At 39.9% G+C, this 16,706-nt stretch overlaps 1 protein-coding gene and 1 non-coding gene across 2 annotated transcripts in view; one reads left to right on the top strand and one right to left on the bottom strand.

Moving 5' to 3' along the window:
- Positions 1-13,038, bottom strand: part of Hcrtr2 (hypocretin receptor 2) — a 97,201-nt gene extending 84,163 nt beyond the window's left edge. The window contains exon 1 of the mRNA XM_052189421.1: positions 12,755-13,038. Within this exon, the coding sequence (XP_052045381.1) occupies positions 12,755-12,977 (223 nt within the window). The 5' untranslated portion in view covers positions 12,978-13,038. The remainder of the gene's footprint in view (positions 1-12,754) is intronic.
- A 3,268-nt stretch (positions 13,039-16,306) lies between these two features.
- LOC127690456 (U6 spliceosomal RNA) lies at positions 16,307-16,413 on the top strand. Its single transcript, XR_007979144.1, has one exon. It is a non-coding gene; the product is annotated as a U6 spliceosomal RNA (small nuclear RNA).
- The last annotated feature ends 293 nt before the right edge of the window (positions 16,414-16,706 follow it).

The following is a 16,706-nucleotide window of genomic DNA, read 5'->3' as shown; positions in this document are numbered from 1 at the left end:
TGATTGATTGATATCTGTATACTTAATGACACTACTCTTCTTGTGACAAAACTGCACCTTGGATTTAAAAAAAAATGTTTTGATTAAAATTTCTGAAAATTAAGAACCAGAGCCACTCAGAGGGTTATTTTTGTTTCTCTTATTCTCTACTAAATCAAGTTTTTGGAACTATCCAATGATTTTCAGTGTTGATCTTATACTCCACCAGAAGTGAGATTTTTTTCTTTTCTTCTCTTACTTTTCCATTTTCTTTATCTGAGAACTCTGTACTCTAGCTGAGTCACTTCTCCAGCTTCCCTCTCTTTCCTTCATGTCTTCCTCTCCTTCCTCTCCTTCCTTCCTTCCTTCCTTCCTTCCTTCCTTCCTTCCTTCCTTCCTTCCTTCCTTCCTTCCTTCCTTCCTTCCTTCTTTCCTTCCTACTTTCCTTCCTTCCTTTCTTTCTTTCTCCAATTATTGTTTACACAGCAGAAAGTTTGCAGTTAGTATCACTTACTTGTGTTTTATGGAAAGTTCCCAAAGTTGAGCCGCGGTTGGCATGCTCCAAGCACCTCGTGCTCAGGTAAAGATGTGCTTGCCTGACAGAACTTTGGAGTCATGGTGACATTCGGGATCAGTTCTCATCCTGCCGTTAGAACAGGAAACTCAAGTGTACTTGTAGATTCATAAAGGCAACTAGGGATTGTTTTGAAACAAAGATAGTTGAGGTGAAAGTTTTGTACATTATGTAGCCACAGATATTGCAGCAATATAGAATATTATCTAGTAAGATCTCAGTGTACTTTCCTTGAGGAAAAAAAAAACTTGAACTATTGCAGCTTGATGTTTCCTAGAGGAGCAAAATGGTTTCCGGGTATAAGCCCCTGTGTGATACCGAGGGCTTGCTCTTCTGGGGAGAGATGTCTTAAATGGTACCTCTCAATTATTGGTTTAGCAATTATAACATAATTCTTTTGAGATGTATGTGTCCTTACAAAACAGAAAAATGTTGAGCTGAAAATCCTTTTAGTGATACAGTTTATACTTGATCATATATGGGGATCCAAGTTCAGTCCTAGTACCAAAAATACATACATACATACAGACATACATACAGACATACATACATACATAAGTAAATAAAGAAATGCAATGTATCTCCATGTATTTATCCTTTTTATGTTAGTGAAAATGTTTTTAATTCTTTAAGAGTTTCATACATTATTTTTTGATCACAGTTAATCCTCTCCTCCAACTCCATCCAGATCTACTGCCCATTCTGTAATAGCCTAACCTTGAGTTGTCAGATGATATTTTAAAATAAATCCATGGAGTCCAATTACTGCTGCTTGTATATTTTTGCATGTAAGACCATGTATTGGAATGTGGTCAACTTTCAGGGGCCTATACTTCTAAAGAAAAATCACAGCATTCTATTCTCTATACTTATCAATTACCAATAGCTCATTAGCTAGGGACTTTATACCAGAACACTCAACTAGATAAGTGATTATTTTTATCACTCAGAAGTGATGAATTATAGCTGCCATCACTACGAAAGCTATCCAGAAGGGATGACTCTCCAGTTCACGACCAGCTTGATTTCTCCATGTTCCATGACTCATGGGTGTGGTATCATGTTCTGGACTTCTACTTTCTTAAAGGCTACTTCATTCATATGGATACTAATTAAAAATACCCTCTTGAGTTTGGAAAATTCAAGACACTGACAGTTTAGAGAAGGATATTACAGCTGTATAACAATATCATGTTTATTTATTTCTGTGTTCATGTAGATGTATACCTGTGTTGTGTATGGTTGCGAACTTGCTACCATGTGCTCACTGAGGTTAGGAGACAACTTGTGGGAGTCAGTTCTCTCCTGCCATGTAGTATCATTGGGCTTGGCAGCAGGTCCTCTACCCACTGAGCCTGCCTAGGATACTCCAGTGTTAATTATTGCTGTGCTTTCATTATGAATCATAGAAAACAAAAGTTTTAAAACTACTCATGCCTTCAGATATTTTAAAGTATATAATGTTGCCAACCTAGAGATAAATATCCATTAGAACTCCTGACCTTAGGCATCATGCACAGGCTCTTCTTAGTTCATGCCTTATCATAACCCAGACTTATTTCCAGTCTTTTCTTATCTGTGGATACTTGGGAGTTGCCCGTTGGTAAAATTCTTTTTGTAGTTCATGCCCCTTTGATTTTGTTTATGCTGTTTTCTATGGTTAGAATATCCTTACCCAATTTTCTTTACCCATACAACTTGAATTCGCTCATTAATACTCAGGTTAGGAGTCTTCTTTTTCTGTCTTTACCTGTGGGGCTTTGAATAAAATGGCCCCACAGGCTCATAGGGCGTGGCAGTGCTCAGAGACTTGTTGATGTAGGTGTGGCTTTGTTGGAGGAGGTGTGTCACTAGGGGGTAGGCTTTGAGGTTTTTAAAAGCTCGAGCCTGGCCAGCATGCCACAATCTTCCTTCTGCTGCCTGCCAACCCAGATATAAAACTCTCAGTGCTTTCTCCAGCATCATATCTGCCTGCCTGCCTCCCTGCTTCTAGACATGATGATAATGGACTAACCCTCTGAACTGTAAGCTATTACTAATCCAATGTTTTTCTTTATAAGAGTTGCCCTGGGCATGGGGTCTCTTCACATCAATAGAACACCAGCTAAGACACTACCTAATCCTGCAAAGGAGCTTACAGTCTTCTCACGTGTGTTTCTGCTATTTCATGTGAACTCTTCTACCATAACTCTTGTCACATTATAGTGAGACAACTGTATGTCTGTCTCTTCTGGGGTGCCTGCCCTTCTCATTTCTTCTTTGTCCTCTCAGACTTAGTACAGTGATTGTCATAAAACACCTCAACAATTTCAGCTAACTCTATTGTTAGAGATATAAAACTACATATCTGTAAATCAGCTTATCTTAATGGTATGCTGCTGGGTACTGAATTTCTCTCATTTCCCTTATTCTGACTTTATGCAAATTAAAATACCATTTAGTATCATACCTTTTCTGTGAGGGAGATGCACGTTTCCCAGACTCCTTTGCAATTAGGATGACAAAATATAATGTTGTTAAATGAAGCTCAATGATTATGAGCATGTTTGTCATTTTACCACATCATATTTTGGTTAAAGAATCTTTTTTTTTTTTTAAATTTTCTAGTTCACTCTTATCCTATCATGTATATTTTAGGATGTGCATGTCAACTTACCTAAAAATCTAATGGCCTAAAAGAACTGAAGTATATTCTCAATTTCAGAGAGCCAGTTATTGGTATGGAACTTGGATGGACAGCTCTGTTTCCGAGTCTGTCATTAAGTGTCAGTCAAAACTGGATCAGGGGTCTGTCACAGTCTTCTCAAATGGCCCCTTTCAGAAATGAGGGGTCTTGCTGTCAAGGTCACACATGAAGTTGTTAACAGTCTTCATTTTCTCTCTGGATTGTGGAAGGGATTCAGATGGACCCTGAGTATGCTTGCTCCAGAGAGAAATACTTACGAGCACGGGAGGAAATATGGAATATGCATTCTAGCTAAAGCTTCTAATCTTTCAAAACGTAATTGTAGATTTGGCGTTCACTCACATCTTCTGTTGTCATCCAGATTAAAACAAAGATGATGTGAATTTTGAAGAGACAAAGTATGAAGGAAGTAGAGATATTAGAAGCTATTGGAAGCTGATTACTATAGGTGCCAGGTGCTAAGGTGGTACATAAACACAGTAGATGCTTGGAACATGAGACATATTGGGTAAAACAGACTTTCTGACCCACATCCTTTCTTAAATTATCAAGACAAGGGCTGAAGAAATTGCTCTGTGGTTAAGATTATAGACTTCTTCCATAGAGGATGGTGATCTAGTTCCCAGCATTTGCATGAAGCTTCTCACAAGCCCACTACAGAGGATTTTTAACAACCTCTTCTGGCCTCTTAGGCCACCTGCCCACACATTGGGATACACATAACCCCTCAAAAGCACACACACACACACATATAATTTAAAAATCCAAAAAAGAAATAATATATGTATATTGCCTGAGATGAGGAAAATTCAAGGCTTTTTTGCTACCTTGGCAGGGAATTGTTATTCAGACCAAACCTTATTTTAGTGGTTTAAATGTGAGTGGCCTCTGTGATGGTTTGAGTATGCCTGGCTCAGGGGGTGGCAGTATTTGAAGGTATGACCTTGTTGGAGTAGGTGTATCACTGTGGGCTTTGGCTTTGCAACCCTCCTTCCAGCTGCCTGGAAGTAAGTTTCCTCCTAGCAGCCTACAGATGAAGATGTAGAACTCTCAGTAAGAGATGTAGAACTGCACTATGCCTACCTGGATGCTGTCATTTTCTACCTTGATGATAATGGACTGAATCTGTGAGCCAACCCTAATTAACTGTTGTCTTATTAAGAGTTACCTTGGTCATGGTGTGTGTTCACAGCAATGGGAACCCTAACTAAGAGAGAAGCTGGAACCAGGGATTGGGGTATTGCTGTGATGGGCTTGACCATTCTTTTGTTTGGAAGAATGTGCATTTGGGGACTTTGAATTTAGAAAGTAATAGACTGCTTTAAGTGAGGCTTAATGGGCAGTCCTACTAAGAATATTGAAGACATTGGTGTTGAGGGTGAGTGGAAGTTTGATTCTAGATGTTTCAGAGGAGAGGAATTTTAATATGTGGCCAAGAGACTGTTCTTGTGATAATTTGGTGAAGAATGTGGTTGCTTTTTGCCATGGTTTAAATACTATACCTGACACTAAAATAAAGATATATATATTAATTGTATTGACAAAAGAAGTCTCAAAAAAGCCCAGCAGAGACTTGGTTCTCTGGTTAAATCTCATGAAGAACATTTTTGAACACAAGCATAGAACGCTGGGAAAGGAAAAAAAAGAAAATATATGGTTTAAGTATTAAAAGGGCACCAGGAAGTGAAGTGGAGCTGAATCCTGTGTTCGAGGATATTAAATTGAATTAAGGGAATGGTGACCTTGGGGCAAGATCCCATCCAGCTAAATTTGGGTCAAGGCGTGGTGGTACACACCTTTAATCTCAGGAGTCAAAGCCAAGCAGATCTCTGAGTTCAAGGCCAGCCTGAGACAGAGCAAGTTCGAAGTAAAGAAAAACTTAAATTCAGGTGTCTTGGTGCACACCTTTAATCCCAGGAGACAGAGCATGCAGTTCAAGGTCAATCTACAGACCAAGTTTCAGGACTGCCAAGTTTAGGCAGTGAGGGAGTTGGAAAACAGAAAGCTGGTAACAGAACAAGCAGGCCATGTTCCAGCTCCAGTAAATAGCAGATTTTGGCAGCTTAGACCAAGTAGCTTTTGCTTTAGAGTCCAGAATAGAAGGGACTACTTTGACAATTGATGCTGGTTAGCTGAGGCAAAGAAATTAGCAGTGATTAAGAAGAGACCAATATCACTGAAGTGAAATCTTGGAAGTGTTTTTGAGAATACAAAGAAGCCTCTGTTCCAGAAATAGCCAAGGTTGTTCCTTGTCCTACAGCTGGACTTGAATCACCTAGGTGTACTGTTTTTGAACGTGTAAGAGGTCATGCAAAGAAGTTGAGGCTTGGCACATGAAGAGAGCCTATGAGAGATTAGTGAAACCTAGTTGCTGCAAAAGACCCCAGTATTGGTATTGGAGATGCAAGAACCATGTGATGACCACCAAGAATAGCAACAGCAGTGGACTGATGTTAACCTGAACCTACAGTGCTACAAAGGACAGAGCTGGTGAAGTGATATAAGCCCTTTAGAGGATCCCAGAAGATCATGTGTGGATCCCAGACATTGGAACAAGAAGCTGCTGTGACATTGAAGTTGCTTTGGAGGCCCTAAGATGTTAAAGATGTCCCAGCCATGGGATACCTTCTGAGGAAAGCTGATAACAGAGAGTGGAATCAGCCCAGGAGAAAGAAGTTTGTTGAAATCAACAATGATGGAAAAGGAGCTAGAGATCAGAAGACTGCTTTGACTTCAAACATGGAGATGCGGAGTTTGGAGTTTGACCAGCTGGTGTCCTGTCTAGCTTTGGGGATTACAGTTAAGTGATTGGATGAATATCAGAAGAGACTTTGAACTTTAGACTTTTAACATTGCTGAGACTGCTATCGACTATGGGGACTTATGAAGTTGGACTAAATATATGTTCCATTATGCTGTGCTTAGGTGTGGCTCCCCCCACAGACTCATATGTTTGAACAAACCTATGGGGTCCAGGGAGTTGAATATGGTGATTTGAGTATGCCTAGTCCAGGGAGTGGCACTATTTAAAGGTGTGGCCTTATTGCAGTGGGTGTGGCCTTGTTGAAGTAGGTGTGCTATGGGCTTGGGTTTTACAACCCTCATCCTAGATGCCTGGAAGTGAGTCTTCTCTTAGCAGCCTTCAGATGAAGAGGAAGAACTCTCCTTAGGAGATGTAGAACTCATGCACCATGCCTGCATAGATGTTGCCTTGATGATAATGTACTGAATCTATGAACCAATCCCAATTAGATGTTGTCCTTTTCAGAGTTGCCTTGGTCATGGTGTCTGTTCACAGAAATGGCAACCCTAATTAAGATAGCCTCCATAAGCTGATAGTTTGACTGCTTGGTGCTCCATGGTGGAACTTAGGAAGAATTAGGAGGAGTGACCTTATTGGAGGAGCTGTGTTACTTGGGGTTGAGTTTGGGGTTTCTTTATCCCAGAACCAACATTGCCAGTTAGTGCTCCCATTCTGCTTCCTAATTGTGGATCAGGATGTAAGCTCCCAGCTACTGCTCCAGTGCCATGCCTGCCTGCCTGCCACCATGTTTATTGCTGAGGTGGTCATGGAGTCGCCATCTGAAGCTGTTAAGTCCCAGCTATAAGTTGCCTTGGTCACAGTATTTTCTCATAGCAATAGGAAAATAACTAAGACAAAATTCTTCGTGTTAGTTGCCTATAGAAACAATTGATGACTAGAAAGACTTTAGTCTTTCAAGACCTTCTAGTCATTTCTTCCTTCTAAGCAAGATGTTGAAATGATCTTATTTTCACAATTTTTAAGTTTGATTGAGTGTGATTGTGTTCCCACTGTACTGACAAATCCATGTATCAAAGACAGTTTAGCAGAGGACTGGGAAAAGGTCATTGTGCTCCTGATCTGGTCCTCTCGATTGATAGGAAATGGACAGTTGTTCTCACTCTGTGCAACCACCTACAGGCTAGTATGTGCCATACTTTTCTTTCAGAGTACCTTACAAGATCTTGAATCTTAAATTAAATATGATTTGCCTCAGAAAGATGCTCTGGATGAGTAACGAAGACAAAACAATAAATACTCTACAAATAATAAACTTGATTTCTCAACATTTATTATCGAAGGCAAATTGCTATCAAAGATTCAATGACAGTGATATGTAAATAAGAATAAAGGAACAAAGCAGATACTTAATTTGAAGAGCTAGATTATGAGGATCCAATGATGAGGAATTTAATGCGAATTAAACTATATCAAATCTACATAGTCAAATTAATAACTAAAGTCTGCTTAACAAAATACTAATGTTTTAAATGTATCACTGAGTTTGAAAACAAAGAGAAAGGACAAGGGTCTCCAGATTACATCAGGTTTTAAGTGGTTTCTGGTCTTACGTTATGTCTAGCAATAATACTTTCAATAATACAAAAAATCCTTAGCCAAAATTATCTAACATTTTTCCCAGTGAGTCAGCTCCCCAGAACAGGCAAAAGCATTTTTGGCAGTACCTATTTTACCTTGAAACTTTCTCTATGTAACCCTATCCTGACCTTGATTGCCTTATCAAATGAGCTCATTCTCAGAGCTGAAGAAGTGTAGTCTATCAGAGAAACAGTGTGACAACACGCCAGGACAGTGCTGCACACTGTCTAGAGGGCACCAGAGCATTGCCTGTCCCCTCCCTTCACCTGTGCTTCTCCTGTCAAGCTTAGATGATAAAGAGGATGTGCAAAGTACTAGATCATGGATCACTGGTTCTAACAAATCCATATTTGAGACTTAGTGCTGCTACTTTCTGTGTTACTGAACTTTCAGACTGGTTAAAATTGTATTTTTCTCATTTGCTAAACCTTTATTAATTTCTGTATTATAATTTGATTGTACATTGGCATTTAAACATACATGAGCAGAGCCTAGCTCATAGTATTCAATAAATGGTCTTCATCTTTCTTCAGTGTGAGAAAAGGAATGCGGGGATAAACACATCAATCATACATGTCACATGTAACTGACTGATCAATCCCCATGAGTCATTACTGATCTAAGCAAGTACCCCTAGCTGAGCAGGGAGCTCCCGAGTGCCAGAAGAAGCAACAGTAGGCTTCTCTTTCACCAGAGAAAGAGCAGTAGGAGTTGTGGTTTTGAATGGTAAGAGCCTAGTGAGACCTCAGTGAATTTGAGTGTTAGCATGGGAAAATTTCAAGCACAACCAAAATGCTGAATGATGAAAATTCTTCAATTATATTAGTTTATTGTCTCCCACTAAAATTTGTAAAAGAATCAAAAAGCTGAAATGTTGTGTTTAATTTTTAGGTTAAGCATCATATACTTTATCTTGCTACTTTTGATTTTCATGTAAGTTGGTATATATACCCTAAAATTCCTATGGTTGGACAAGAGTAAACTTGGGGAAAGTTATTGTGATTCTTCTTAACCAAAATATGTGACAAACATGCTCATGATGGCTGGGTATTCTCTAATAATATCACATTGTATCAACCTAATGGCAGTGGAGACTAGGCATAGAGTTGTGACTTTGCAACACCACCTCTGGGATACAAAGTTAACTGTAGAAAACAACTACATTGCATATTTGTCTACCACCTCACAAATAGAATTTGCCTTCAGTTTTATGGGTTAAATCCTTAAGTGCCAAGATAGTATAACTTTATTGAATCAACATATTATAAATAATTATTTAGAACATTATTAAGGATAGACCAGATGACTAACAGCAACTGCAATAAATAAGCAAATGATCAAACAAATAGGAAATACTGCAACATGTATAATCTGTGAGAAAAAATGTAATCTAGAATTAGGAAGAACCTTCATGGAGGAACAGAAAAGTAATGTTAAGCAGACAATACCAAGTGGGTGGGTAGATGGATCTGACACAGAAAGGGAGAGGAATGCGGCCAACTCCATTTCACTTCTTTTTTTCAGGAAAACCCTCTGTTGGAGAATGGGATGAAAACAGAGGCTTGAAAGAACCACATAGATCAAGATGGGAAATAGCAGCAGAAGATAGCTACAGACCTCAACATTGGAAATAAAGGAATAAAAAATAACATTAATTAGTATTTGCTATTTTTAAAACACATGTTTTCATGTTTACCTTTTTATCAAGAGAAAGCATTTATATATTATGTGTGATTTGACTTTTATAAGGCTAGTATTGGCTTCAGCTTATAATTAGCAAAGGGTAGATTGGAGAGTTGAGAATTTGATAGTGGACACACAAACAGCAAGAAGCATATCTAGGTGAATTTTCATTATTGGAATGCTTTGCTTTTTCTATATTGAGGCAGTGACAGAGATATTTGAAATTTCCCAAGTGAAATAATATCACTCAGATAGGGGGAGAGTGGCAGAGAATTGAGAATTTTCCTGGGGATTTAATATTTAAATGAATAAAAACACCTTATTGTCCAGTTATTTTTCTCTAGGAATAATGGTTAAAGATTACATCTAGTTTATTTATTTTAGTGTTCTGAAGACTTTTCCTTCTTATGCACATCAATTTTTATCGATATAATCTCGCTCAAAATATATCAGTTAAATATGTAGATGAGTGGACTTGGTTATAAGATATAGAACCTTACCACCTACTGCTTCCTAGGACTTAAAGTTCCATAATTAGACATGCATATGACTTTCTGCTGGAACACAAACACTCATCAACTCCCATTTACAGTAATTGTACCTTTTTGTGAATGACTTTGTCATTTGTTTCCAGGAAACTGCTTTCTATCGCTGCAAGAAGCATCCTTATAATGAAGTGGGGTCATAATGTTGGTGAGGGATTGTCAGGATGGAAAAGAATGATCAAGTCTTTGCTTTTCTGCTTAGACAGTATTCTTCTATATCATTTTCCAAAAGAACATTGTCAGAGAACAGACTTCTAGCTAATGGCGTTATATTTGTAAGTTCAACAAGGTTGGTATTTTTCAAGTAGTCAGTTACTTGAAAGTGTGCAGGTTGTGTGGACCTGAAGGTCAGTGATTACACCCGCTGCCTGTACTATGTTATGCTTCCTTCACATGACTGGTATCCCTTTTGTTTATGCCGCATGAGTAGTGCCACTTCCCCTGATACCCTAAGTAGAGCTATTTGTACCATAAAGCATGAAGGTAATTCTTGTTCCCATCCATTTTGCAGACTTGACAGTGACATCAAAGGTCGAGAAGTCTGTAAGCAATGCCAGTGCTCATTTGTCTAAATGTCAAACCCAAACCTCTCCAACTTTCAGGAAATATGTCAGTAATGTAGGAACTTCAGTTCCCCCAGAGGAAATTTCAATGTTACTCAGATGTAATTCGCTCCCTGGGGAAATAGCTGTCAGTGTCTAGAGAGCTGAGTTCCTTGGGTAAGTCTTTCTTTTAAGCTGAATGGAAGTAAGTGTTTTAAGACTCAAGGCTGTGGACAATGCTGTCTTCATTGACACTATGAAGTAGCCTCAGTGATGTTTCTCTTTCCCTAACTAGCAAATATATATGTCTGAACTATGTAATCAGGTGGCAAATATTCTGCAACACAGGGTCTATGCAAAACAAAGAGGAACAACATCAAAGAACACATTTTTTTTTCACAGCGATTAAGCCTGTGAAAAAAAACTGTGAAGGAAATGGTGAAGGTTTATATGTTTCTTGAATTTAAAAGCAATAATATAGCTTCCTAGACAGTTGTTGTTGTTGTTGTTGTTGCTTTTGCTGAGGTGAATCATAGTGGTACTTTGCTAGCAGTCTACATAGATGCAGAGGAGAAAAGGGAGCTTTTAGAAGACAACCCAGAACAGAGAATCCATTGTCTAGAGGCTTTCTAGATCTTGAGTAGAATTACAGTAACGAATTCTGGACCTGAGATCAGGGAAAAAAGGGGGGGTTTAAATATGAATCATGTCTTCTAATAAGCTTTTGTAGTTTTTTTAAGCAAGAGAGCATATGCTAAGTGGTCTTGCAAAAGTAGATACTCAGTGCACGTTCGGTTTCTACCACTCACTTAGCAATAAGTATGTGCCCCATGCAGTAAGCACTGCTGAGCTCAGAGGGCTCTGTGTATATATAGCCTGTGACTCTGTAGATGGCAAGGTGGGAACCAGAAGATAAACCATTAAAAGACTTGTTCTTTTAACAAGAGGCTGAATCATATCCATTCACATGTCCTTTACGTTCCCTGTATCCTAAGAAGATGGTCTTTATTTTTAATCTTAAAATAAATCAAAAAAGTAAAATATCCTAAAATAATAAAAGGGCAAGCTAAAGTTCTTGGAGATCTAGTCTCATGACTAAGATTCTCCCTTATGAGTCCCTCTCAGTCAGGAACTGGCAGCTTATCTACACTGTGAATTAGGAGAGAAGCGAAAAGCCAGGTTGCGATTGATAGCCTGGCGAGTTCCTTACTGTCCTTCATTGCAGCTACAACCTTTCTTTTCCATGTCCCAGCTTCACAGCCTATTCCCTTTCACTCACCTCTCCACCCTTTTTATTGGGGAGAGCACTGTCTCCAAGCTGCCTGCCTCCTCCTGTCATTTTCAACAGACTTCCTCCACACTGCCCTCTGCATTTGAAAAGCCTCCTGTTCTCCCATTCATCAAGGTACATGCTCCTTCCATTCACAATTTAAGTCGTAGCTCTCTGGGGGAAGCTCCGCGTCTTAAAAGCGATCCCCTGTCCTGTCCTAATAAATCCATCACCTCAGTCCCCATAGTTTCCTTACCCCTCACTTGATCCCTCAGAGGTGGTGGTGGGGAGAATAGTAATGAGCGCGCAAGAGAACCTGTGTTCTCACAGACCAAGACAGACTCTGATATTAAGCTTAATCTCGTTTTAGGAAAAAGAATCAGTTGGTACAAATATTTTCTGAAACTGGTAACAACCACTCGTGCGGAGGTATGCATTGGTTGAATGAATGAATGCACGCATGCATGAATGAATGAATGCTTGAATGGATGGTGAAAGTGAGCTCCGGGGTACTTTTTAGGATGCTCCTCCTTCCTCCTGCGGCTTCAGGCACCGCTTCTGTTTAATTCTGCTTTTGCGATTGAGCGCGCTCCTGCTCCTCTGTCTGCCTCTGCTTCCACTCTGCCCCTTCATTAATGCTTCTTGACCTGAGCCTAAGCCTCCTTGCTAAAGGACGTGCCACCGAGCTCACGGAGGCCTTATGACTTCATCAGTTTCTGCGGGTGCAAGCCCTCCCCAGTAAACCCACCCAGCCTGCACAAAAGCGTTACAAATTCCCCTTCACTCAGCAAATCCACCTGGAGGTCCTTGCCCCTCTCCTTGCGCTTGTATTCTAGGTTCTCAAACAGAAACAGTTTCCCTCTTTACTCTGCAAACAAACAGAATAATCATTCTAGAGATCTCTCCTAGTTTGAAAAATCAGAAAACTTAAAAAAAAAATTATTAGAAACCTCACCCAAGAGCAGCGACCTCTTTGTTTGCACCCCAGGAGAAGGGAGGGGTCTCCCAGCCTTGCAGCCTGGGCAGAGGGAGGGTGACAACCCTTTTGGAGGGCTGCCCAAGACCAGACTCACCCAGGACGTTCCCGATGAGAGCCACAACGAACACGATGATATACCCTGCGATCAGGACCCACTCATATTCTTTTGGGTGTAGGTATTCCCTCCACAGGTACCGCAGGAATTCCTCGTCGTCATAGTCCGTGGGGTTTAAAAACGGCTCTTGAGTTTCATTCAGCTCCGAAGCAGATGACCAGTTGCGACGAGGGAGGGAATCCTCTAATTTGGTGCTGGACATCACGGACTGGTCCTGTTTGGCTCAGTGCTGCAAGCTTGTCTCCGCCTGCCCCATGAGCACCGGGGATCCGCGGTGGGAAAGGCTGCGCCGCCGCGACTAGGGGCTCTGGAGCCGGGAATGACGTGAAAAGTTCCTGAGCCAATGCCTCCAGAGCCCTGCGCCGGGCAACTTCGGGCTGCTGCTTCCGTGTCTTTGCAGGGGATTTGCACCAGGAGAAACTGCTGAAGAGCCAGGGAAATGGCAGGGGAGGTTGCAGCAATGATTCTGGAGCAGAGATCTTCCTTGACCTCAGCTCCAGATCAATCACTCTTCATTCCAGCACTTAGCTTGCAACTCACAGCCATCCCCAGGGCTGAGCGACAGGGAGATGAAGCTGAAAAATAAAAGTGGGGCGGGAAAGGGGGGAATGTAAATAATTACCTTAACCTGTTTATTTGCTGAACATGTCCGTTTCCCATCACTTGCCTTCTGTTTTACATGTAATTTCTATACTGTTCTATACTGGCATGCATAAGCCTGTGGATGTGGCTGGAAGGTCAATACATGGTTAACAGAAGATCCATTTCTTCACTTGTCTTTGTAATGCAAATGCAAAAGTAATCATAAGCCACTCTAGCCTCAAACAGGCCAATGCAAAAGTCATTCCAACCAAATATTTTAATATTTAATATAGCATCGCAGTATTTATCATGTGCCAAGCTGGCAATGGCTGAATTGTTAAGGCATTGCCTGCCACTCCTTATCAAAAATGAGGAGTGGATCATTTTTAATTCAAGGCTGTATTTAATAGGGATTTGCACTTTCAAGGGCAAATGTAACAAATCTCAGCAGAACCTACTATTCTGCTAAGTGGATATAGTATTAAGCTGACTCCTAATGACTTATTACAGTGATAGATTAATTAATGCATCTCTCAACCCACACCAGAGGAGATTCTGTTTGCAGTAGATGATAGTTAAATTGGAGACTCAGATCTGGCCAAGGTGCAGAGATTAAGAAGCTGCATGATGTTTAGTTCTGAAAGGAATACATTATACTGCAAGCCCTCCTTTCTGCAGTTCAGGGCTCGGTTTTTTTTTGGGGGGGGGGGAAGGAGGAGTCTGAAAGAGCCTGAGGCAATTGATGGCTGGAAGGAATCAGTGACACTGAATCCAGAATCAGCATCATCTGGACACAGTAGGGAAGCTGCACCTATGAACTCACAGTGGTTGCGACATGTTCAGCACCTGTGCAAGTCTAACCCAGAACAAACAAACCCCAGCATGCAGTGGGGAGCTGGATACAAAGCACCCATTCTAGTTGATGATCTATCGGCAATTGTGAACTCCTGAGAGAATCAAGGTTTTTCTCCCCAAGAGTATATCCTCTGGTTAAAATCTCCCACCCTCCAGTGACGGTCTCTGCATCCAAGAATATCTGAGCTCAAATTACCCTTGACCTTGACAGAATAAAAAAGTAACAAGAACACAAAGTTGAGTGCATAGGAAAGGCAAGGTTGATCTTAGAAAAGTTGGGAGAGGGAGTGGATGGATCAAAATAAGTACAAAGTTTTCAAAGAACTAATAAAACGATGATGTGTCCATCATGTATACATTTAATTTGGTTGGAATCTTAACATCACTTAAATGCTAATGTTATCATTCAAAAAAATCATCTATTTCTCCAGAACTTTTGTGTCCTGTGAAAGTGGGGGGCAGGCCTTCTATGGACTTCATTCAAATCTGTCAATACAAATCGGGTACCTGTTGGGAGCTGGTGTCTTTCTGTGACATAAATTTTCCCTACACTGTTCATGTCAACCGTGAAGGCTTGTTGCAACTTTGATTAGATTTATACTTGTTAGTGTCTGGAGATTCCTTGCTATCGGTGATCTATAAACATGGGCTCCATCTGTTATTTCTGAGTCACTATCATTAGCTGTCATTGTACGGCATTTAACCTGTCTATACTTTGTCTTCCTTTTCCAAGTCCTCTACTATGATTAATCATGCCCATGTGTTACAGTTGTCAGTGAGGAGAAATGAGAAGATCTTTACGACGTTATTCCAATGTCTGCCTTTGGTTGTAACAAGCCTAGATTTATCTCCAGCCTACGAACATTCCTCTTCTCTGTGCTTAATCAGATACTTTCCTTAAAGTCTATGGTACTCTAATGCCGTAAAAATTCCACTGAAACATCCCACTTATAATGTGCTTTCCATTTTTGTAACACAGGAGCAATGATGAATATATATCAGTCCTTCTGATTGGGTCCTATTTTTTTTTTTACCTGCTAAACATCTTTTATAATTTTCACAGGTAGCCACTGACTTTGAAATCTTTCTGCTGTATATAAGGAAAGGTGTCAACACAGTATCAGGACACAATATTATTTCTGATCTTAAAGTTGCCACATTTAAGCCTCTAAATTAGCTAATAGTTTAAAATCAATGTCTTGTCTTTGAAAGTAATCCAAATCTATTTCTTAAATAACTTTAAAATGTATTATTGTATTACATTTTGTCAAAAAACACATAAATTATATGATTTCCTAACACAAATATTATTTGCTATACATATAAAGTTTTTCATTAATACTTTTGTAAAAAAGTAAAAGATGTCTTTTAACATTCTGAATAGTTTTGTTAGACACACTTGACCCTCCTGGTAATTTGAAAATACTAAAAATCAGTGACAGTGAGTAAAATAAGTCACAGAACCGGCTTTTTATTATTTCCTTATGGCACTACATAGCTTTCTTAACAACATCAGAAAATGTTTTCTGTGTATTTGCTATTTTTCTTATTTTTAGTATGAAATAAATTTTTCATCGTTTTCTAGGCCTACCATAACTTTGTGGATCCATTTCAGTTAATGAATCTGAGTATTTACCCTCTTTCCAGTAGTTATCTAGAAATTGAGGCCATAAATAGAAATAGGATTACCCTCAATAACCAGTCTATCCTCTCTGGTGTATGAACAATGTTTAGGTTTTCAAATCCCTGCGTTATTGGGGTAGGGAAAAGGCAAGCAATACAATGGGGTCATGAAGGAATACATTTGTCAGGAAGCAGAAGCCCAGGTTGGATTGATTTGTTACTGGAACATCCCTCCAGTTGACTCCTTAAGGACAAAGAGGTCACCCAATCACTAAAGAGGGAGGCTTTCAAGGAGAGGAAATTGGGAAACCAGAAGCAAAAAGCAAGAAGGGCTTTGGAACCTTCACAGGGAAGAATGTAGAGATGGCCTTGGAAAGACAGAAGGATGGAGAAGAACCAGCAAAGCTCTACTATAAGAGATGTGGCTGTGGGATCCGGCTACAGTTGGGTGATACTTGAAAGTATGAGTATGTGCTTGCTTCAGCAGCACATATACTAAAATTGGAACAATACAGAGAAGATTAGCATGGCCCCTGCGCTTGGATGACATGCAAATTCGTGAAGCATTCCATATTTTTAAGTGTCTCCCAAAAGAAAAAGGAGAGAGCATACACTAGCAGCTTAATGGCACACCTGAAAGCCCTGGAGCAAAAAGAAGCTAATTCACCCAGGAGGAGTAGAAGACAGGAAATCATCAAACTCAGGGCCGAAATCAATCAAGTAAAAAAACAAAGAGAACTATACAAAGAATCAACAAAACCAGGAGTTGGTTCTTTGAGAAAATCAACAAGATAGATAAACCCTTAGCCAGACTAAACAAAGGGCACAGAGACAGTATCCAAATTAACAAAATTAGAAATGAAAAGGGAGA

The sequence above is a fragment of the Apodemus sylvaticus genome, chromosome 7, assembly GCF_947179515.1.
Source record: "Apodemus sylvaticus chromosome 7, mApoSyl1.1, whole genome shotgun sequence".
Taxonomy (NCBI): Eukaryota; Metazoa; Chordata; class Mammalia; order Rodentia; family Muridae; genus Apodemus; species Apodemus sylvaticus.
This window is presented reverse-complemented; position numbering and strand designations above follow the sequence as displayed.